The sequence below is a fragment of the Castor canadensis genome, chromosome 1 (assembly GCF_047511655.1).
Source record: "Castor canadensis chromosome 1, mCasCan1.hap1v2, whole genome shotgun sequence".
Lineage (NCBI taxonomy): Eukaryota > Metazoa > Chordata > Mammalia > Rodentia > Castoridae > Castor > Castor canadensis.
In genome coordinates, this window is record NC_133386.1 from 200,928,428 (window position 1) to 200,953,491 (window position 25,064).

A 25,064-nucleotide genomic window follows, 5' to 3' on the forward strand; every position below is an offset into this window, starting at 1 on the left:
TCGCAGAGTTCCCTGCTCCATCCACTGGGGACAAATGGATGCCGCCCTCTCCCTGGCAGCCTCTCCTCCCCACGCCTCCTCTGCCTAGAGGCAGTCAGTCCGTGCCTAGTATTTTAAGAACATGTATTAAACTTGATCTTTGTATACACATCACAAAAGATCATTATGGCCAGGATCGATGTACTTATTTTCTCTACTCAAGAGTGGGCTTACTCCACTCTGACATTTTGATAAAGACGCTTGCAAAACACCAGGTACAGGGAAATCATTCTGACCTCTTTTCTGTTTCTTCAAAGATGGAGATGAAATCCCGATGTGAAAGATGTCCTTCCTATTCCAGAAAGAAAAGCAGAAGAATGGAAAAGGACTCTGTACAAACTTGGTTTAAAAAAATAATAAAAGTCTTATCAGGGCTGAGGATGGGCCTCAGGGGTGGAGTGAGGCCCAGGATCGTGACCCAAGCACAATAAATAAATAAACAACTACTCTTACCTTTTAAGGCTTCCCGTAATTCATAATTCAGGTGCTTCTGCACAACTCACTGTTCTTGGTCCAATTCAATGTATAAGGAACTGATTCTTAAGTCTCTAAATACATCTGGGGTCATCTTTCTTTCCTTCTCTCTTCCTTTTTTTTGGGGGGGGAGAGGGTGGGAGGAGTGGTACTAGATGGAAGTCAGAAGCTCCTCCATGCTGAGCAATTAATCGCTCTGCCATTAATTGTACAGCTCCATTTGTCTGAAGGCTCACTCCTGTGACCCAGAAACTTGCATGAGGGAAAGTTCTAAGCTTTTCTCCTGCTAAACTATTTTATGTCAATTAATTAAACTGACAAGCCCAACCAGGTCTGTAAGACGGTAGAGGTAGAGTTTTCTCCCTAAAAAACTATTAAACTTAAAGTCATTCAAAGGCAAGAAAGGAGCAGGAGCTTGATGGTGCACGCCCTGTAGTCATAGCTACTTGCCAGGCTAAGTGAGGCACGAGGATCACTTGAGCTCAGGCCAGCCCTGGAAACATAGAGACCTCAGTTTAAAAGGACAGAGGCAAGGAAAAGTCTAGCAGAAATTACTTTTAACTATTGGGTCTTAAGTCACCGGATATCCCCTATACCTTCCAGAAAACCTTGGCACACAGTAAGCATTCCATGAATGAGTGAATGAATGAATGAACAAACGAATAAATGACCAAACACAGGTCTTTCTTCTGCACTGGACTCTGACTCTGCAAAAGTAAAATTATCTCTTGTTCGTATCTATATTTGTCACTCTGTGCCAGCACTGTGCCTTGGAGTCAAGATGCCTGGAACAAATCCTAGCCCTGCCCATTGCTAGTTGTAGGGGCTATGGGGTGGTTCCTTCTCTGAGCCTCAGTTTGTTCATCCTTAAAATGGGGTGATGTGACATTGGATGATGTATAGGAATATACATTCCCCAAAGGGATAGCAACACATGAAATGATGCTTATTAAGTGCTGAGGCCAACGTCTGGTATGTGGTAAACCCTTGATCAGAATGTGTTGGCAGTTAGTAACATGAGAAGCATGGATTACCTACATCACATGATACCCACCAGCTTCCAGAAAAGGAGAATCAGAGGCAATATAAATACCAGACTTTTATGTGCATTACCAATCAACCAACATCGCTGAGCAGAATGAGAAAGTGACCGTACCGTCATCCAAACCCAAGATGAAGGCTCCATTTTTGTGGTGGTGGTAGTGCAGCTGGGGACTCAAACCCAGAGCCTTGTACATGCTAAGACAAATGCTCTACCATTGAGCTACATCTCCAGCCCAAGAAGTTCTGTTTTGAGACCACAGACTTCTCCCTCTCCTCACCCTCTGCTTTCAAATGTTACCTCCCTCATCTTTTATTTTGATGTTGTCAGACAAAAGCAAAACAAAAGGCATACTGGGGGTGGGATGCAGTGCAGGAGCTATATATTTTTACTTTTCCAAAGTTCTCTTTAAAGAGTTCTGGAAGAACGGCCTCAGGACTTAGAAACTGCAGTGGCGATGCCGGCACCATCCTGACCTTGACCTCCTTAGTCTGTTTTCTGCTGCTTGACAGATACCTGAGAAAAAGTTGATTAGGTTCACGGTTCTGGAAACTGGAAGTTCAAGAGCATGGCACTGACATCTGCTAAGCACCTGGTGAGGGCTTCATGCTGCACACAACATGGAGGGTCACATGGCAAGACAGAGCAAGTTTGCCAGAGAGAGCTCACTTTCATGATACAGCTTCCATCCATGAGAGCTCTCCCCAATCACTCTCATCTTTCAAATACCATGGAAATTTGGGGGACACATGCAAACCGTAGCACCCCCACCCCAAGGGAGGAGGACAGGTAGACAGGATCCAAGTAGTATCTAACTCCAAAACGTCCAAGGTTTTCTGCACACCACTGCATGAGGCTCCATTCTTCTTGTGAAAGGGGCAAAGATGTTAGTTTTTAAGAATTTGTTCTGTCCACTTTTCCTCTTGGAAAATCAAGTTTTGCTGACTGGTGAAGGAATAACTGGACAAGTGGGAAAAAAGACGGCACAAGGCTAAAGTTCTGTGCATGCTTCAGAAACCCACCCCATGGGGACTCTGAGCAGGTAGGGGGGATGGGTGGGGGAAGGTTTTTGTGATGACTTTTTACACGAGGAACAGAAAGCAGACTTCATGATGATGTAAGGATATCTGTTGCTTAACAGCAACTCAAGAGTGGGAGCAGCATTCCTCAGAGGAAGTGTCAGCCAACTGAATGAAGGGTTTTCGTGTGTCCAGGCTGCTGTGGTAAGGCTTGGGGAATGTGTCCATTTTAAGTTACTTGTGACTAGAAAAACCAGGCTTTGAAGAGAAAGATGAAGTGTGCCTTTTCTTTCAAATTCCCTATCTCTAAAACCCCTCAGATCCCACTGAAAAGGAAGAGGCAGATCCTGTGAAATGCCCTGAAGAGCTTCTGCTGCACAAATGTGCAGAACACCCATTCCTACTCACACTTAAAAGAGCATTCCAAAACCTCTAACCTGGGAAATGTCCCAGGTTCACTCAATCCCATGTTTGCTGAAGACCAATATGGGGAACTGGTAACTGTAGTTGTTTTGGTGTGGCCAGCAGTCTTTCATCTGGTGACTTTGTTGTTCTAGTGGAGTTGCCAGTAACAGTGCCCCATCACACTGGCTACAGATACCTGTGACCTGGGTATAAGTGGTTCTAGTGCCTCAGGCCCCAGGCTAATGCTAACTCCGCAAAGGGCATGACACAAGCCAGAACAATCAGAAGCCTTCTCTTGGAAAGGAGCTACATATATTCTAGTAGCTAGTAGGTTAAAGAAAAAAAAAAAAAAAAGCCTCTTCCCACTGAGAATATTTACATTAACCCTAGAATCATTTGTGCCTGCCTTTCCCTAGGGCATGTAGGAACCCATCAGATAACTGAGCCTCTGGACAGTAAGAGCCCTGATGACAAGTTCCTCCAGTACCTGTCAGTTTTGCCCCTAGACACCCAGTTACAAATACTTTTGCAGTTTCCTTTTGAATTAAGCTAATTAGAATTAGACTTGTCAACACAATGAAAGTAAGCTATATGTCACTCTACTTCTCATTCACACAGGCTCATATTCCTCGGGCTAGTCTTTCCTTCTCCCCACCACCCCCACCGCCTTACCCTCACAAAGGCAACACTGAGGTAGCGCCAAGTATTGGATGTTTTCACTCTACTGTTCATATATCCACCTTGAGTTTATCCTTCCCGATGACCTGTAATGAACTCCCCTGAAGCACCTAGAATAGCACCATCACAGATGGACAGCTGGATGGATGAAGGCTGCTGACCCACGTGCTCCAAACTAAGGAAGAAAACTTCCTACTGTAGGGGTTTACTGGGTATGTCTAGCTACTAGTCAGGATTTGAGACATCAGTGCAACTGCCTCCAAGGTCACCAGTGAAAAGGAAATCTTTAGCAGTTTACCTCCTGTCTGCCCCACCTCGAGAGAGGAACCAGTTGGCTCCAGATGGGACACCAAATGAAACTGCTACAAATCTAAAGATACTACAAGTCCACATTACTATAAAGTTCCTGTTCACTTTTCAGCAACCCCACCAACAGCACAGCATTCTCATCTTGCAGGACAAAGTTGGCTGACTTGAACCACCCTGCCTCTACTGCCTTTGACACCAGGTCATCTACCCCTTAAGAGAACAGCAAGAACAACAAGAACACAGGTGACGTGGTGTTGTCATTTTTATTCCATTAAATGGCCTTACAACCAGGAGTGATACAGAAACATGCAATATACTAATAGCATAATATCTTGTTGCATTTTTTTAAACTGCGTTAAATTTTAAAACCATAAGATGGCAAGGGTGTAATGGAAAGTACTTTTAACAAATCATTTTTTATGAAAAGAAAAATGAAAGAAAAGCAAGGAAAATTTGTGTATGTTCAAGATTTAACTCCTTTAAGGCTTTCATCCATGACAACTTTCATCTGAACTAGAAAGGTTTGGGAATCAAACCAAATCATACAAACACTACATCCTGCCACATGAAGTTCCTTCCCAAGGAAAGTTGATCTCAAAATCTAAATCTACCTCTAGAGCTATCTTGACGAGTTCCTGCTACGGGGTACTTAGATCACTATCAAAGTTGGAATCCTATCCTTTTCGGATTATTGGTATTTGTGATTTAAGGTTTTCTGTGTATGAAATATTTAGGGATTCAAGTCATAGTGCTTTTTTTTTTTTTTTTCCCTTTTCAAACAAAAAAGAGCAATCAAAATTGGTTTTAAAAAAACTTTTTTGGGTGGCACTAGGGCTTGAACTCAGGACCTCATGCTTTGCCAGGCCGGTGGCTCTACCACTTCAGCCACTCTGCCAGCCTTTTTCTTTTTAATCCTTATCACACCTGTTAGTAAGTACACTTGTTACATTCAGGGTTTTGCTGAGGTTCTTGTTTTGTTTTTAAAAAGGTGCTTCAAGCAGCTTTAAGAAGCTTGGATAATCCTCTGAATTAAAGGCACCCTACTGACTGAACATAGTAAAACATGGTACTGTACCTGGCAGCAGACCACCTGTTCTGAACCTCAGGTAAAGCTATCCACCTGCCTCCAGACAGTGCTAAAGTGCACATTCTCACTGGTACTTCCATCCCATGGAACTCTTGACTCACATATACCACCATTTACAAAAGTGAGGATTTCAGATCCACAGACCACATCAACTGAGGTAATTCCTGGGTATAAAGCTGGGAATCTGAATTTTTTTTTTTTAAACAAACCTCCTAGGTAAGTCTTATGTACTCAAAGGTAAATGAGAACCACTACCCAAAATATAGCTACAATATGACTTATACTAACAAGGGAATTTATTCAACAGGGTTCTTAATGTCATTTTAAAAATTAATCAGAATTTACACTTTCATAACTGATGCTTATCCCTTGCCTAGATTTTGCTGGATCCAAATATAAGCTTGAATGATACAGCGAATGTCAGCAACTCTGATGGAAACATCACCCTAAATAAGATTCCCAAAGTTCTACAGGGAAAAAAAAAATAGTTCTATCAACACATCCATATAAGTTATCTCATTTTTTGAAAATCCTAGGAAAAAATAAAACTTTATATTTTATTGCTTTTGCCAGGTCTGAAGTCAACCTAATGTCTCTACAACCCATACATACATAGTCATCCAAACCCACTGTACACAAGGCACCACTGCTACAGAGCAGTAGAAAGTGTGACATGAAACGAAACTGACTGCAAATACAAGGCAGTATTTTTGTATTTGCACAAGTGAGTTAGAGAGACAGAATACGCATAAACAATACTCCTAGGCAATTTTGCAAGTATAAAGCAGATATTAAAATGTAAACCCTGGGCTTCCACTATAGCTCAGCTACTGCTGTGCTTCCCTAGCATACGCAGAGTCCTGGTTAATCCTCTGCGCCAAATAAACTTCCAAGGAATACACAGATTTTTTGGTATGCTGCTAAAAAAAAAAAAAGCGGGAGTGATTCTGAAGATGTTTTATCAACACACATGATAGTTTTTCCTCACAGTCTACAAACCAACCTAGAAAGATTTCTCAGTGAAAGAATCAAAACCCTGGTTCTATTATTTTGACTATAAGAAGCAAATTAAAAGTATTTTTAAACTTGGCAACATTTAACTTCTCATGAAATAAGTTATTTTAATGGAAAATTTTTGAGACTTACATTTATGTATTAATAGGAATGTAGTCTACACACTGTTAGAAATACAAATTAAAAGTGCATACATAGAAGGCCTACCAAAACTGCTAAGCTGAAATCCTAGCTACTCAGGAGGCAGAGATAGGGAGGATCAAGGTTCAAAGCCAGCCCAGGCAAATAGTCCCCAAGACCCCCCATCTTGAAAATACCAAAATAAAAAGGGCTGGCAGAGTGGCTCAAGTGATGGAGCGCCTGCCTAGCAAGCATGAAGCCCTGAGTTCAAACCCCAGTACCACCAGAAAAAAGCAGCTGAGCAGCAAGCAGCAAACATGGAACAAACACTGGAGGTCTGACGGCTAGACCACGTCCCTGACCCACAAAGAAAAGGCTGGACAAGGTAACAAATAAGAAACACTCTTTTTAACCTGGCTATAAATTTCCCCAGACTATTGATAGCCAGCAATAAGGCATCTTATAAAATCATCAATTTACTGTTAAACAAAAAAGACTAATGAAAACTCTTAAGAACCCGAAAAGAAATTTTGCCATCACTTTCTACAGGCAGAATTAAGTTAACTAATTAAGACAAAAAAGGGCTTCCTCAGAGTAATTAAACAATTTGGCCTTTATAAGGCCAAAACAGAAATTGTGAATTTAAACAACTTATATTAAAGTAAAAAATAAAAAAGACCAAATACTTCAGTGAGTTTTACACACATCATTCTTTGTCACAATGAAAAGCAGAACCACTTTGCACAATTATTTTGGAATCTGTATTTACTGCATTAAAAGTTAAGTATCTCAGCTCCACAGGCTGAAGAACCTTCAGAGATGAGGGGCCACCTGCTGGCGGAGTGGCTCAAGAAGAGATAAGGAGCCACCTGAAAACGCACCAAAATTTCAGAAGTGAACCTTCAATTATTAGTCAAAGCTTGGCATTGCTCATAAGTAAACAACTGTTAGAACAAGCTAGAATTTTTCTAAAAATGTAACAGAAAGTAAACAAAATAGCAAGAACTTAATTAAAGACAATCTGGTATGAAAATATGTAAAATGCTTGGAAGTAATTGAAGACTTACAAAAATACCTGAGTGGTAGTATTAGTCAAAAGAAAATTCTCTGATGAGATTAAAGCCAAGAAGAGACCTTCTTTTTATCTACCTTTCATTTCATACTTCATGAATATAAAATTTGCTCAGATTCTGCCTAAACCATCCTACTTCCCCCACATACACACAACAAAAATCAAATTATCTCAAAAATTAAGACTCATTCACCTGAATGTTTATATAAATACTTGCAGGCAAGTTTTAAAGAAGTTCTACAACCTGCAATAGTTCACCATTACAAATCAAAGGAAAAAGCAACTAACCGCTAAAACCTTTCCAAACATAATCAAGGTGAATTTAAAAACAGAATTGTTAGAACCATCTACATATTGTCTAGCTAGACAGACATTGGTCCTTCCTCAGCCAAAGTTATTTTAAAGCTACACAACTATACAAAAGGAAAATTAAATAAAGGGAGATTAACTAAATAAAGTTAACAAATTTAGCTTTGATATTATGAACATTATTAGTGCATAGGAGAATATAAAGAAACAGTTTCAGTAAAGACCCTAATTCAGACTATTTAATTATCAATTACTGCTAAGCCATATGAACTAGGACAGTAATTAAAGGCAATAATATGTGGTAATATCTTTAATCCTTAGTGAAGTTGTATACTTAACATAGAACTGAGAAACCAAACCTCTCAAATGGCAGTTTGTGAGCATAACAGTCATGTGTTACATATACATGAATATAAACCTACAGTGAATCTGAGACACAAGTTCAAGTGACTTATCAGAGGTCACGTGGTTCATTTAAACTCAGTTTTTTCTTTAAAGTATCCAGCTCATTCCTTTCCTTATGAGAAACTCTGGCTTTTCAAGGCATGTTTTCTTCTTTTCTAAAAACAATCTATAAGAATTAAAAAAAAAAAAAAAAAAAAAACAGGCTGAACAAAACCGCCAGCCTGTCAGGTAAAAGACCTTACGTTGTAGAGTATTAAATAATGATTTTTCCATGCTGTATGCAAACAGAATTCTAATATTATATGGAACATTTTTAAGTGGGATGGCATTATTCTCAGTTGGTCTTTAGTTCTAAAGCTTTCGTAAATTCTGTAAACTTTAAAAAAAAAAAAAAGGAATCCTTCTCAAAGTAAAGTATAAAAGAACTGACAAGTTTCACCCTAAAACAGCATGTTTTATGAGATTAACCACCATCGCTTCCCCTTTATGTCTGTAAAGCATTAATTCCATCTTAAAAGGCACTAAGTGGTACATAAAAGACTTAAAAACTGCATTTCCATTTTTTTCTTTTAGCTTCCCTCCACCATCACCCACCACCATAAAGTGCACAAAGCAGAGAGTAGTAAGAAAACAGACACAGCCTTAGATCTGTAATAGCAAGAAAAAGAACTGCTTCCAACAGAAACGGAAGTGTGTTTAAGAATTTGAAACCACAGGAGAGGTCAGATCATTTATTACAGTGCCCTATTTTAGCCCTTCCCAGATGGTCTCAGATCTGCTGTTCCTCTGGACCTGGACTGTGGTGGCAGTGGCAGAAACCCAGAAATCTAGGGGCTCGTTGAGCTCCTGGATCCTCCAGTTAAGATGCTATTGAGCTTTTTTATCCGCAGGTGGACTCCCAACAACTGCATCCCTCACAGCAGCCTGAGTAGAATTACCAATATGAGAAGAAGCCTGCAAAAGTCCATTCATCAAACATATCAGTTAATAAAATATGACACAGCACCAAGAAAGTAAATCCCTGGAAATAAACTTTCTAGTATCTATCTCCATCATCAGCATGTTGCAGAGAGTGAAGAGATGAGAATGCAAATGTGAAGGGAGTTTGTGGCAGCAGCTGATAATTCAAAGAGCCAGTGAAACACCAAGCTCTGCAGCTCGGGTGGAGACTCCCCTGGCTTTGTATGCTATTGACCTAACTGATCTGTTCATATTACTCTTTTAGGAAAATAAACCAGTCTCAGAAAAACTATAAAACTGGCCAGGAGCTGATGGCTCATGCCTGTAATCCTAGCTACTCAGGAGGCAAGAATTAAGAGGCTCTCAATTCCAGGCCATCCTGGGCAAACAGAATGCCTGCCTAGCAAGCATGAAGCCCTGAGTTCAAACCCCAGTACCAGAAAAAAGAAAAATAGCTGTAAAACTGGAGATCATAGCGATGTCAAAAGCCATTGGATTTTTGGCAGATTTTAAAAGAAAGGAGTTGGCATCCATTCTCTAACTCAATACGATTCAAAATAGAACATTTTGTTAAGCTCATATTTTTCCAAAGCCCTTGATTTTCAGCAAAGCAAATTAATTAAGGGGATGGAGATGGGGAGAAGCACAGGAATTGAGTCTAAAGAGCATGTAATTAGAAGTTTCTTATGAGGAAAACAGTATGTGTAAATTGGAACATTTTTTGCATTGCAGGGCCATTTTTAGGCATGTTAACAAAATATTAGGAACAAATGATGTCTTAAAAAATAAAATATAAAACCCATTGGGAAAAAAAAGCAACAACATAAGTTTCTCAGCCTTCTTTCACTACAAAATTCCTCCAAACTGAGATTTTTTTTGTATTTTTTCGGTTGTTGTTATTTGTTTGCAGGAACTGGGGATCAAATTCAGGGCCTTAGTACGCTAGGCAAGTGTTCTACCACTGAGTTACAGTGCCAGCCCCAAGATGAGATATTTTAAAACAGAAGCACAAATACCTGTCCATCATCAACCCTCAGCCAGCACCACTTACCTGCTCTAACACATATGCTGCACCAGAATCAATAGCTCCACCCAGCTCACGATATTGACCGGAATATCTGATGTACCCCCAGGTGAAGAGAGCTATTAACAGCAGGCCAACCATACAGTTGAACAGCTGAGCTACAACCTCAAGACCAATGAAGCCAGTGAGGCCTGAGGCTATGTACAGAGCCACGATGCCTGTGAATAGCACTGCAGGTGTTCGAAAGGTGCTGAAGACATTCTTGCTACCATTGTGCTTGCAGAAGTTCTCATAGAGTTCCTTAATTTCCTCCTCTAGTTCCTGCTGGTAACGAAAGCTGAAATCCTTTCCACCCATCTTCTTGGTCTTCTTAAATTGGTCCAGAGCAAGATGTCTGAATTCACAGTGCTTCTGCTCTAAAATGTCTGGAGACAAATAAGGTTTCTCTCCCCCACAAACCTAAAAATAACAAAAACACAGAGTGTTGAATATCCCTTCCAAGCACAGAATAAAGCAAGTGAGAAAACACAGAGAAAGTCAGAATGTTTTAAGATATTAGAAAAAAAAGATATCAGACCATTAACTTTACAAAGATGACCAAGACCAAAGCCAGGTGTGGTACATGCCTATAATCCCAGCACTACAGAGGTCAAGGCAGAAGGATCCTAAATTTGAGGTTAGCCTGGACTACATAGAAAAACCCTGTCTCAAAAAAACAAACAAAAGAAAAAGAGCCAAGGTCAATGAAGTCTGGGCTCACTTCCTCTGAAAAACACACTTAAATAACCAGGATAGCAGTAATCAGAAAAACAGTGACATTTTAAGAAAGCCTGGTTAGAAATGGTAATAATTAGAAGATTCCAATTACCAGGATAACCTGAAGACAGACTGGTGCCTATCTTCTTAAGATACATTAAGTAGGATCAAGTTTGGGCCTCTGAAGTCAGCAACAACTCTCAGGGCACAGAGCTTTCAGAAAAGGCACATGGCTCATACCTTTTCCATGTTGTTATAGTAAGAGTCCTTCGCAGAGGCTGCAGCTGCTAAATTGTTGGCTTCAGCAGTGGCCTTTTAAGAAAGGAAAGTGTGAACTATATAAATACTTCCTCTTTTAACATTTTTCCACAAGTAACTGAGCAAAAAATCTTCTTTCATTCTACTCTCCATTTATCATTTTTTATTAACCTCCTGTTATTTTTTAGGTCTCCATATAGTTTAGTAGTTAGTTTCTACCAAATTTTCTACCAAAACATCTGTTCTTAGACGTAAGAATTTCTAGCATAAATTAAACTTCCCCAAGTCAAGGAGAATATTATTTCCTTTGCTTCAGTTTTAAATATAAGAAGTAGGTGTAAGGTTAGAGCCAAGGATGCAGTTCAATGGTAGAATTCTTGTCTGACCTGTGCAAGGCACTGGATTTTGCCCCCAGCACCACAAAAGAAAAGGTAGATGGAAGAATCTCTTTATGACATCAGTCCCAGGCTCTAGCTATCTTTGTAAAAATGTTTTTCTACTAAAGAAATCTGTATTTGGTAATAAATATGTAAATACCTTCATGTTTAGCACATGAAAGTCAGAAACTATGTTTTAATCAAATGAAATTTCTTAGTTGAAAATAAATATCTGACCAGTAAATCTTTTGTACAAGACCCAGGACATCTTCTACTAAAGTAAAGTACAGATGCCTGGAAGACTGACACAGATGATGGGTTTCACCTTGGTGTTTTCCAAAGTGTGTCTGGCAGGACGGGCAGTGAGGAAAAGCCAGTACTGTTTCAACTGTCCCACTGTGAATGCAGACAAACAGACGGCACCCCGCTATGCAAAATGTGCTAAAATTCAACAGACCTGCACATAATGGGAAAGCAAGTGATCTGCACAGTTTTAGCCTATCTGCATCAACTCAAGCAATTAAAGGATGTCATTTAGGATATCAAAGAACTGATTACCTGAAGCATGGATTTGGGGTGAGGCAGATCTTCTCCTTGATAAATTTTAATATATGCCTTAAAATATAAACATAAACACAATTATGAAAAATGCCATTCTAAACTATCTTATTCATACTTTAATTTTGGGAAACAGTGATCATACAACTGCATTTTCCTAAAGACCTAGATCAACATCCAAGAATTAGCAAAAACACAACACACCTTTGAAAAGTGCATGTTAGCATTTTTAGTTATCTAAAAATATTCTCAAGCAGCACAAGCCTACCGAAGCTAGAATTCCCATTAGACTCCCCATGCACACTGGCCTCACCATGACCTGTGGACAGAGACTGTCCGCCTGGAGTAGTTGTTTCACAGCAACTTCCTAACCACCTCCTGTCCACACCATCTTCCTTGAGGACCAATCTTCCTTAAGCCATAGTAATAAACTCCTCTAAGAGAGTGCAAAGAACATCCATTTGCTTTTTAGGCCCATACTGCCACCCAGTGGCCCATGCCCGGAAGGACTCTAAGGATCTTAAAATGCTTCTCAACCATTTCCCCCAGGAAACTTCTAATACTAAAATTCAGGATGGTTTACAACCTAGATCAGTTTTACCAAAATTCAAACCGTTTAAAGTTAAAAGTCATATTTACCTTAAAATACTCCAGCAGTCCCCGGCAGGTGACTTTTGAGCCATTGATCTCCTTTTCCATTAGTTTAGATGGGTTTAATACATATGGTATCAGTACCTGCAGCTGCTCTTTGAATTCACCAGCAATATCTGTTCACAGGTCCATAAAGCAGGAAGCAAGAAGCCAAACAGTCTTATTCAACCAAGGTGAATATAAAACAATCTTCACAGTCTATCCAATTATTTTAACATTTGCTAACTGAAAGTAGGGGTGGGAGGTCCCACACTATGTCTGACACTTTGTGGCTATGACCAGGTTGCTGACGGATCTTTCTCCTAATGTATCTTTGCATATAAAGTCCTCTTCCCTTCTGCCATATAAAGTCCTCTCTAGTTCAAAACAGAATTGTGTACAGTATCTTTACCCTGATTTCCATTTTGAGGTATCTGGTCTACTCCCTAGCTGTTCAAGGAATTTCACTTTGTGGTTTTGTTTTGTTTTGTTTTGTTTTTGAGATAAGGTCTCACTACATAGCCCAGGCTGGCCTCAAACTTACAATTTACCTCCCAAGGAAATTTTACTTTTTAAAGAATGTCATCAATAAGACCTTCCCAAACTAATAACCTCTTCAGTTGTCTTAAACTTTTGCCAGGCCCTCACACCACCTCCTAAAATCAACTGGAAGTCATTACTCATTCATTTGGTTTATTTTTGTTAATAGTTTAATATTAATGGAAGTAGCCCGTACTCCATGCTAGTTACTTCTTATACCTCCTCAGAGGGCTCCTGTGCCACCTCAAGATGAAAACACAACCATGTCAGTAGAGGTGACAGATTCTTTGCAGGTTCCATAAGGTTCCCACAAAGGTTGAGAAGAGCCATCAAACAGAGCTCTTTCCTCAAAGTAAGAATGGACAGGTCCAACTATGAAGCTGCAGGAGAATTAAAGTACCAAAAACCTGATTTCTACAATCTTGTAACATCTTACTGGGTTCCCACCTTCCAACTGAAAACAATGTTCTTGCCCATGTCAAAGTAAAATTATCCTATACGCCACAAACCTAATTATAACGGACAAAATGAATTCGTGTAACTTCAAGTGAGAAATTCTTTATGTACTGAAAAAGTTTAGTAAAGTGGAGTACATAACATGCTATTTGCAAATATTAAAGAAATTTTGGAAATTTACAAAAAATGAGAGACTTCTCACTGAATATGTTTTAATCCTTTTGGGGACTTTAAATATGGGAACGTATTATCTGTTTAAAAACTTTTGACAGGGACTTGAACTCAAGAGCCTTGAACTTGTTAGACAAGCACTCTACTACTCTACACTTGAGCCTTAAATACTGTCTTAACTTTCATCACACAGAAAGACTGAGTAGCTCAAAAATATTTCACACAGGGAACTAGAGATTGCTATTTTACCAAGATTTACAGCCAGGTGCCAGTGGCTCACATCTGTAATCCTAGCTACTCAGGAGACAGAGATCAGGAGGATCTTGGTTCAAAGACAGCCTGGGCAAATAGTTCATAATACCCTATCTTGAAAATACTCATCACAAAAAGGCTGACAAAGTGGCTCAAGGTGAAGGCCCTGAGTTCAAGCCCCAAAGGAAAATAAAATCACTAAAACTATTCCTCAAGTTTTTAAGGAAACATGCAGAAACGGTTTCAGAATATAGCTCTTGTAAACTTAAATGCTCTGTAGAGACTGCATTAAGGTTCTTTTGTGGCCACCCTAGACCATTCTCAGGCTAATGTGGATCTCCAGGTTGTGTAGAAGAGGACCACAGAACTTCAATAAGCAACCACACAAGTATACACTCAAGAAAATACATCTAGTTTTTGGTTTTTGTCTTTTTAACTCTGAGAAATATATCAGCTCTGTTTACAGGTCTCTCTTCTAAAGTTTGGTTCTCTAGCTAGCTTTTGCCAAATACTCACAAGTCATCTGCTATTCACAATTTAGCATCTACTCTTCACTCCAGACTCTCAATATGGCTGAAAGGTTCCTTAAAGTTACAAACTTTCCATCTCCAAATCTAAAAAATACAGCCACACATCACTTAACAACAGGGATACACTCTGAAAACTGTGCCGTTAAGCGATTTCCTCATTGTGTGAACATCGTAAGAGTGTACTTCCATAAACCTACACTGGGACAGCCCATGGCACATCTTGGCTACATAATAATCTTATAGGACTATCTTTATGCAGCCCACTGTTGACCAAAACAGTGGAATGCAGCACAAAGATATAAATAGACCTTACAAAGCTAGTAAGAATTCTTCATGAGTAATCCTCATAATAACTGTAATTCCTTAGAGAGACACACAAGGCAGACTATTAACATTCTTTAAGCAAGGCAAAAAAAAAATTCTAATTTTTAAGTCTCTTTGCGAAAGTATTTACAAGTCGAACATGATGATGCATGCCTGTAATCCCAGCAACTCAGGAGAATGAGGCAGAAAGACAGGGAGTTTGTGTGCCAGCATGGGCTACAGAACAAGACCCTGTCTCAAAAAATAAAACTAAAAATAAATGATTATAAACATGCATTTTTTTAAACAAAAAAATAGGACCATACTACATATGCTATTCTGCAATCTTTTCACATTTATCATGGACCTCCTTCCGTAAGTACACGTAAAATTTACCTTACCTTTTTCAATTACTACAATTTTTTGAGATAAGGTCTCACTATACAGCCCAGGCTGGCCTTTAACTTGAGATCCTTTTGCCTCAGCCTCCCATATGCTGGGATTATATGTGTGCTCCACTAGGCCTAGCATTTTATTCCATCCTGTATACAAACCGTAATTTAAACAATTCTTCATAATCACAAATTCATGTTGTTTCAAATTATTTCCTATTATAATAATGCTACCAAAGTGTATGCCCTTGGACATAAATTTTTATCCACTGATTTGAACAGTTCCATAACATAAACTTCTAAACACAGAATACTGGGGCTGGCGGAGTGTGGAGTAGCTCAAAGGGTAGAGCACAAGCATGAGGCACTGAATTCAAACCCCAGCACTGCCAAAAAAAAAAAAAAAAAAAAAAACTAGATCAAAGGAAATACACTTTTAAATTCTGATACCTCTACATTCCTATGTATACATTACAACTTCTGCCAGTGTATTTGTGTTTTTTTAATTATTGTGATGCTACACATATTTCATTAATATATATTGACCTTTGGTTTGGTTTTGTTTGGTCCTTTATTTTGTGGTGCTGGAAATCAGCTCAAGGGGAGCTTGCTTCTTCATGTAAGGAAGACTTAAATCTCATAAACATATTTGAAAGTTCTATCTTGGATGAGGAAACCAAATAGTGCATAGTTAAAGAGACTGAAATTGCTTACACAAAGTTTGTCCTATATTTTATAAACATAACAAGCATGAAACCTAGTATTTAGTAATTAAACCATTCATAATCAGTATATAAGTATAGTGGTTGAACAGTGCCTACCTCCTGGAAAGCATATCCATCTGGAACCTCAGAATGTGACCTTATTTAGAAATAAACAGCGCATGCAAATGTAATTAGCAAAATTAGGTCTTACTGGATAAGAGTAGGCCTGAAATCAAAAAAAACTGGTGGGCTAATATAAAGAAGAGAGAACACACAGAGAACACAGCCAGGTGATGACAAAGACAGACAGGAGTGACATAAGCCAAAGAATGACAAGGATTGCCAGCAACTACCAGAAGCTAGGAGTGAGGCGTGGACAAATTCTCCCACAGAGCCCCAACCATGACTTTGGATTCATGGCCTCCTGAACTGTGAGAGAAAAACTTTCCATTGTCTTAAGCTACCTAGTTTGTGGTAATTCATCAAAGACTGCCATAAGAAATTATTGTAATATGAATTCCCAAAAGTGATACAAAATTTTCAAAAGTCAGGGCTACAAAACTTAAAACTCTGCCTATTTCCCAAAAAAATGAAACTGAATTTCAAAACAGAATGTTCTGAAATATTAACATGCTTTTTTAAAACAATGCCACTTTTGTATGTTTAAACCTGATAACCTGAGATGACCCTGAGGCAAGAAAGGCAAGAAAATCCATCCTCTCCTAAATGTCCACACTTAAAAATTCTACTTGACATTTTCCCTATCAGTGATGAACAAATCAGTTTAGATTTGGTAAAAATATGACTAATACTGGAGCACTGTAAGTCTCTACTCATCAACATACAGCTGCAAATGCACACTCAACTTTCTCTCCCTACTTAACTCTGAAAATTCCTACAGAACTGCTATTTAGGTAAGAGATTACAGCTTCACTGCTGCTTAACCAGATTTCTCTCCCAAAGGCAGGCCTCAACCTTGCATTTTTCAATTGCCATATAAAAAGCACTGGAAGTTTCCTTCTCAGGAAAGCTGCCAACCACTTAAAAATGTCAAACAAGTGACAGATAGAAAGTAAAGGTTAGAGACCAAGCCTGAAAGCAGCAGAGGCCCTTGCCCCCTCCACTACGGCTGGCCCCTTCTTGCCTCTTCCTACTCCGGGTTTGAACCAGGTCTTTCCTCCCTGAGCTCTTGGAGACTTTGGGCAAACAACTAATTTCACCGACCGTTTCTGTTTGCAAAGTGTGTCTAGTGACACCTGCTTCACTAGATTATTGCGAGAGTGCTTTAAGATGTGAAAGACTGAGATTCCAAGATGGCGACTAGAGGGAGGAAGCAGAAAGCATGCTTCCTAAAGTAAAATCTTGGAGAGACGCTGGAGATACACCTTGCAGGAAAAACCACCAAGAAGAGGTAAAACTCCAACACTGCCACACACCCAGCCCACGCATAGCATCCTCACTTCAAGGTAAACGGAGAAACCAGGAGGGCTCCCGTGCAGCCAGACGCTAGCTCCTACTGGCTCAAGAGAAGCAGACGACCAGGTGAGCTAAGCGGCATGCGGTGCTCCCACAGACAACCCTGGGCCAGATCAGCATAGCCTCCTGGACAGACCGACTCCCACCCAAGGAAAAAAGAGAAAAACAACTGAATAATGAACAACAACAACAACAATAAGACAAGTAGCAAAGAGGGTGGGGTGCCCTGACTGCCCAAGGGGGGGCAGGGGCAACCCCTCACAGAACTGTAAAGAAACAAGCTGGCCGGAGAAGGCAGGTGTAGCGCCACCTCCCCCATGGTGCTTGAAGAGGGGAAAGCTTGTAACAGTGGCTGTCACCCTGGGAGAACTCTAAATAAACAAAACCTGCTGGGCTAGGTGAGTGTTAAGCTCATTCCTGAGATCTGCATAAATAAAGCCTCCAGCAACAGCTGGCTGACAGCAGTGGGCAGGTGAGCCCCAGCCTCAGACAGACATTTATGGAACTGTCTCCAGACTTTTTTTTTTTTTTCATTTTTTCTCTTCCTTTGATGAGACAACAGAGCTAGAATTGGAAGCTGAAGGATTTAAATTCCATTTGAACTGGGGATTTTTGTTTTGGTTTGGTTTTTGTTTGTTTGTTTTTTCTGTTTGTCTGCTTGTTTTGTTTTTTGGGTTTTTTCCCCTTTGATGAGACAACGACCGAACTAGTTCTGAGACACTATCTCCAGGATTGGAGGCTGAGGGACTAACACCAAAATTATTAAGACTGAAACTTTACATTTGAACTTGGTGATTTTTTTTTTTAATCCTCTTGTCTCTCTAATGCCTGTTTAGCTTACTGTTGATTAGTACCCTATCTCTCCCTGTTTATTTCTTTGGCACTGGTTTTTTTGTTATTGTTTGTTTTTTCAATTGTTTGTTTTTCCCTTTTTCTTTACCTTCTTTACTTCCCCACTCCTCTCACCCTTCCATTCTAGATATCACCATTGTTATTATTACAAGCTAGACAATACTGAATTACACACAGTACAGGGACAGTAACAATAGCAAGGGCAATGATGGGAAGACAGAAAAAAGAGGGAAACCAGTTCCCCCCACTAATAAATTAGTACAGGAACCAGAGGGAAATGAAGAAAACAGACACTCAGATCCAGACTCCAACAAAACAAAGATAAACTATGCCAAAGAACACAATGCAGTCCACAAGAACACTCAGAAAGAAGAAATCCTGCAAGTAATCAATGAGAATTTTATAGAGATGATACTGGATATGGTCAACCAAAATATACAGGACACACTCAAGAAATTCCAAGACAACAAAAATAGAGAATTTGAGAAACCACCAGAACAAATAAAAGAAACTGTAGAAGCACTGTATAAACACCAAAATGAAACAAAGAACAAGATAAATAAAGAGATAAATGAACTCAGGACGAAAATAGACAAAAGTAAAGAGGAAGTAACTCAGGATATGGAAAGCCTCAGAAAAAGAACGAAACAGAAATGCAAAACAAAATGGAAGGCCAATCCAGCAGAATAGACCAAGTAGAAGACAGAATCTCAGAACTCGAAGATGAAATGGTAATTAAAGGAAAAAACAAAGAATTATTAGTTAAACAACTCAAGACCTGTGAAAAGAAAATACAAGAATTCACTGACTCCATTAAAAGACCAAATCTGAGAATCATGGGCATTGAAGGAGAAGAGGTGCAAGCAAAGGGAAGGTGTAATATATTCAACAAAATAATAACAAAAAATTTCCCAAATCTAGAGAACTCTATGCCCATACAGGTGCAAGAGGCCTCCAGAACACCAAACAGATCTGACCAAAATAGAACTACCCCATGGCATATCATCATTAAAACAAGTACAGAGACTCAAGAAAGAATACTGAAGGCTGTAAGAGAGAAATAACATACAAAGGTAAACCCATCAAAATCACAGCAGACTTCTCAACAGAAACATTAAAAGCAAGAAGAGCGTGGGGAGAGGTCTTCTGGGCACTAACTGAAAATAACTTCAACCCTAGGATACTCTACCAAGCAAAACTATCATTCAAAATAGATGGCGCAATAAAAGTCTTCCACGATAAGCAGAAACCAAAACAATATATGACTACAAAGCCACCACTACAAAAGATTCTTCAAGGGATTCTGCACACAGAAAGTGAAACCCAACATAACCATGAAAGGGCAGACAGTACCAAACTACAGGAAAAGAAAAAGCAAGAAAGTAGAAAGTAACATCGATTTAGGTACAAAATCAAACCTTCAAACAACTAAAACAACTAAATGACAGGAATCACCACATACCTCTCAGTACTAACACTTAATGTTAATGGACTCAATTCCCCCATCAAAAGGCACCATTTGATGAAATGGATTAAAAAGGAAGATCCAACAATTTGTTGCTTACAGGAGACCCATCTCACCGACAGAAATAAGCATAGGCTTAGGATGAAAGGCTGGAAGAAGATTTACCAAGCCAATGGCCCCCGAAAACAGGCAGGAGTAGCAATACTTATCTCTGACAAAGTAGACTTCAAACCTACATTGATCAAAAGAGATAAAGAAGGACATTCCATACTAATACAAGGGGAAATAGACAAAAAGGAAATAACAATTATCAACCTATATGCACCCAATGTCAACGCACCCCATTTCATCAAACATACCATGAAGGACCGAAAAGCATATATTAACTCCAACACAGTGGTTGTGGGAGACTTTAACACCACACTATCATCAATAGATATGTCATCCAAACAAAAAAATCAATAAAGAAATCCTAGATCTAAAATATACCATACATCATATAGACCTAGTTGATGTCTATAGAACATTTCATCCAACTTCTACAAAATACATTCTTCTCAGCAGCCTATGGAACCGTCACCAAAACAGGTCATATCCTAGGGCAAAAGCAAGCCTCAGCAAATATAAAAAAACAGAAATTATAGCATGCATTCTATCTGATCACAATGCAATAAAAGTAGAACTCAACAACAAAAATAAAGACAAAAAACATGCAAACAGCTGGAAACTGAATAACTCATTGCTTAATGAACAATGGGTCATTGATGAAATAAAAGAGGAAATTAAAAAGTTCCTGGAAGTCAATGAAAATGAAAATACAACCTACTGGAATCTATGGAACACAGCAAAGGCAGTCCTGAGAGGAAAGTTTATAGCCACAAGCGCATATATTAAAAAGCTGAAAGATCTCAAATCAATGACCTAAAGATACATCTTAAACTCCCAGAAAAACAAGAACAAGCAAATCCCAAAACAAGCAGAAGGAGAGAAATAATATAAGAGCTGAAATCAATGAAATAGAAACCAAAAAAAAAAAAAAAAAAAAAACAAAGAATTAATGAAACAAAAAGTTGGTTCTTTGAAAAAATAAACAAGATCGATAGACCCCTGGCAAACCTGACCAAAATGAGGAGAGAAAAAACCCAAATTAGTAAAATCAGGAATGCAAAAGGGGAGATAACAACAAACACCATGGAAGTCCAGGAAATCAATAGAGACTACTTAGAGAATCTATATTCCAATAAATTCGAAAATCTTAAAGAAATGGACAGATTTCTAGATACCTATGATCATCCAAAACTCAACCAAGAGGAAATTAATCACCTGAATAGATCTATAACACAAAATGAAATTGAAGCAGCATCAAGAGTCTGCCGAAAAAGAAAAGTCCAGGTCCTGGTGGATTCTCTGCTGAATTCTATCAGACCTTTAAAGAAGAACTGACACCAACCCTCCTCCATGAAATAGAAAGGGAAGGAAAACTGTCTAACACATTTTATGAAGCCAGTATTACACTTATCCCAAAACCAGGCAGAGACACCTCCAAAAAGGAGAACTATAGGCCAATCTCCTTAATGAACATTGATGCAAAAATCCTCAATAAAATAATGGCAAACCAAATTCAGCAATACATCAAAAAGATCATTCACCACGACCAAGTAGGCTTCATCCCAGGGATGCAGGGGTGGTTCAACATATGAAAATCAATAAACGTAATATACCATATTAACAGAAGCAAAGACAAAAACCACTTGATCATCTCAATAGATGCAGAAAAAGTCTTTGATAAGATCCAATGTCATTTCATGATAAAAGCTCTAAGAAAACTAGGAATAGAAGGAAAGTACCTCAACATTATAAAAAGCTATATATGACAAACCTACAGCCAGCATTATACTTAACGGTGAAAAACTGAAACCATTCCTTCTAAAATCAGGAACAAGACAAGGATGCCCACTATCTCCACTCCTATTCAAAATAGTACTTGAATTCCTAGCCAGAGCAATTAGGCAAGAAGAAGGAATAAAAGGAATATAAATAGGTAAAGAAACTGTCAAAATATCCCTATTTGCAGACGATATGATACTATACCTTAAAGACCCAAAAAACTCTCCTCAAAAGTTCCCAGACACCATCAATAGCTAAAGCAAGATAGCAGGATATAAAATCAACATAGAAAAATCATTAGCATTTCTATACACTAATAATGAACAAACTGAGAAAGAATATATGAAAACAATTCCATTTACAATAGCCTCAAAAAAACAATCAAATACCTAGGTGTAAACTTAACAAAGGATGTGAATGACCTCTACAAGGAAAACTATACACTTCTGAAGAAAGAGATTGAGGAAGACTATAGAAAGTGGAGAGATCTCCCATGCTCATGGATTGGTAGAATCAACATAGTAAAAATGGCTATACTCCCTAAAGTAATCTACATGTTTAATGCAATTCCCATTAAAATCCCAATGACATTCATCAAAGAAATTGAAAAATCTACCATTAAATTTATATGGAAGCACAAAAGGTCACGAATAACCAAGGCAAAACTCAGCAAAAAGAACCAGGCCGGAGGTATCACAATACCTGACTTCAACTATATTACAAAGCAATAGCAATAAAAACAGCATGGTACTGGCACAAAAACAGACATGAAGACCAGTGGAACAGATTAGAGGACCTAGATATGAAGCCATACAACTATAACCACTTATCTTTGACAAACGTGCTAAAAATATACGATGGAGAAAAAGCAGCCTCTTCAACAAAAACTGCTGGGAAAACTGGTTAGCAGTCTGCAAAAAACTGAAACTAGATCCATGTTTATCACCCTATACCAATATTAACTCAAAATGGATCAAGGATCTTAAAATCAGACCCCAAACTCTAAAGTTCATACAGGAAAGAGTAAGAAATACTTTGGAACTAATAGGTATAGGCAAGAATTTTCTCAATGGAACCCCAGCAGCACAGCAACTAAGAGATAGCATAGATAAATGGGACTTCATAAAACTAAAAAGCTTCTGCTCAACAAAAGAAATGGTCTCTGAACTGAAGAGATCACCCACAGAGTGGGAGAAAATATTTGTCAGCTACACATCAGACAAAGGACTGATACCCAGAATATATAGGGAACTCAAAAACCTAAATTCTCCCAAAATTAATGAACCAATAAAGAAATGGGCAAGTGAACTAAACAGAACTTTCTCAAAAGAAGAAATTCAAATGGCCAAAAAACACATGAAAAAATGCTCACCATCCCTAGCAATAAAGGAAATACAAATTAAAACCACACTAAGATTCCACATCACCCCTGTTAGAATAGCCATCATTAGCAACACCACTAACAACAGGTGTTGGCAAGGATGTGGGGAAAAAGGAACCCTCTTACACTACTGGTAGGAATGTAAACTAGTACAACCACGCTGGAAAAATATTTGGAGGCTCCTTAAAAATCTAAACATAGATCTACCATATGATCCAGCAATACCACTCTTGGGGATATACCCAAAAGAATGCTGAATTACTCTGGAGTAACTCAGGTTACTCCAGAGGCACCTGCACACCCATGTTTATTGCGGCACTATTCACAATAGCCAAGTTATGGAAACAGCCAAGATGCCCCATTACAGAAGAATGGATTAAGAAAATGTGGTATTTATACACAATGGAATTTTATGCAGCCATGAAGAAGAATGAAATGTTATCATTCGCAGGTAAATGGATGGAACTAGAGAACATTATTCTGAGTGAGGTTAGCCTGGCCCAAAAGACCAAAAATTGTATGTTCTCCCTCATAGGTGGACATTAGATCAAGGGCAAACACAACAAAGGGATTGGACTTTGATCACATGATAATGCGAGAGCACACAAGGGAGGGGTGAGGATAGGTAAGACACTCAAAAACCTAGATAGCCATTTGTTGCCCTCAACACAGAGAAACTAATGCAGATACTTTAAAGCGACAGAGGCCAATAGGAGAAGGGGACCAGGAACTAGAGAAAAGGTTAGTTTGAGAAGAATTAATTTAGAAGGTAACATGCATGTACAGGAAAGCAATGCAAGTCAACTCCCTGTATAGCTATCTTTATCTGAACTAGCAAAAACCCTTGGTTCTTCCCATTATTGCTATACTCTCTCTTCAACAAAATTAGACATAAGGGCAAAATAGTTTCTGCCTGGAAGCAAGGGGGTGGGGGGGAGAGGGAGGGGATGGGGTGGTTAAGGGAGAGGGTGGGGGGAAGGGGGGAGAAATGACCCAAACATTGTATGTACATATGAATAAAATTAAAAAACATAAATAAAAAAAGAAGGTAAAGGTTAAGTGTCTCCAACTCGGTTTGTTTTGCTGAACTAACTGGAATGTAAAATTTTATTTTGGATAGGACTGGGATTTGAACTCAGGGCTTGTGCTTATTAACAAAGCAGGCACTCTACCACTTGAGCCACACTGCCAGTCCATTTTGTTCTGTTTATTTTGGAGATGAAGGTCTCAAGAAGTATATGCCCAGGTTGGTCAAAAATCACAATCTCAGCCTACCAAGTAGTTAGGATTACAGGTGTGAGCCACCAGTGCCAGCTTGGACTATAAGTCTTGAGATGGATAAGGAGATTAATTTTTTGAATGAATTAAATCAAAGTGAAAACAATGTATTTCATATGTAACAATGAGGCTAAGAAAATCTTCCACTTCAAAAGGCAAGTTCTCCTGGTAACTTAACAGTACATATCCTCCATCCTCTAAAAAAACAAAGAACTTCTATTTCATAGCAGTGTGGCTTTGGAGCACCAGAATCTGGTGATTCTGATTTTAGCTGAGCATTTAGGAGTTACTTAACCTTCCTCATTTTTACCAGTTTCCTCATCTGTAAGATACTGGAAATGATAGCAACTTCATGGAATTGCATAGCACTGGGAACTCAGGTGGGGGTTCCAAAACTGGAAGCTATTTATGACCACCACTCACAGGGAAGGTAAACTCAGAGAAGCTTATAAACAAAGTACTGAGCTTAACACACACATAAACTGAGGGACAGTCATTAACTGAGTCCAGGCCTCAATGAATAAGGAACAAAAATAAGATAATAGAGCCCAAGAGTCCCAACTCTGGATTCCTCTAGTCTACCATCTTCTGAACACTTCCTGACATTAATAGATGACTCACTATCAGGTTTTGCTACAATCACAATTAAAATGAAAATAATACCTAAACCGTGCATCATGCTACCTTTCCCTTAGAAGGTAATTTTACTTGACAAATACTAGCTGACTTAGCCTTAGACTTTCTTTATTTAACACTTTTGTCCTCAAAAATCAGCAACTATAGCATGTCTCCTAGAAAGATCACTGATGGATTCTACTACCATATTTTCAGACAGATGGTC

General features: G+C 38.9%; 1 protein-coding gene across 3 annotated transcripts in view; it reads right to left on the minus strand.

The window, feature by feature from the left end:
• Positions 1-4,215: 4,215 nt before the first annotated feature.
• The window catches only part of Atl3 (atlastin GTPase 3), a 50,572-nt gene continuing 29,723 nt past the window's right edge, over positions 4,216-25,064 (minus strand). For all 3 annotated transcript variants that reach the window (XM_020159030.2, XM_020159029.2, XM_020159028.2), the window contains 5 exons: positions 12,546-12,673; positions 11,907-11,963; positions 10,954-11,025; positions 9,985-10,416; positions 4,216-8,927 (listed from right to left, as the gene is read on the minus strand). In XM_020159030.2, the coding sequence (XP_020014619.2) occupies positions 8,841-8,927; positions 9,985-10,416; positions 10,954-11,025; positions 11,907-11,963; positions 12,546-12,673 (776 nt within the window). In that variant the 3' untranslated portion in view covers positions 4,216-8,840. The remainder of the gene's footprint in view (positions 8,928-9,984; positions 10,417-10,953; positions 11,026-11,906; positions 11,964-12,545; positions 12,674-25,064) is intronic.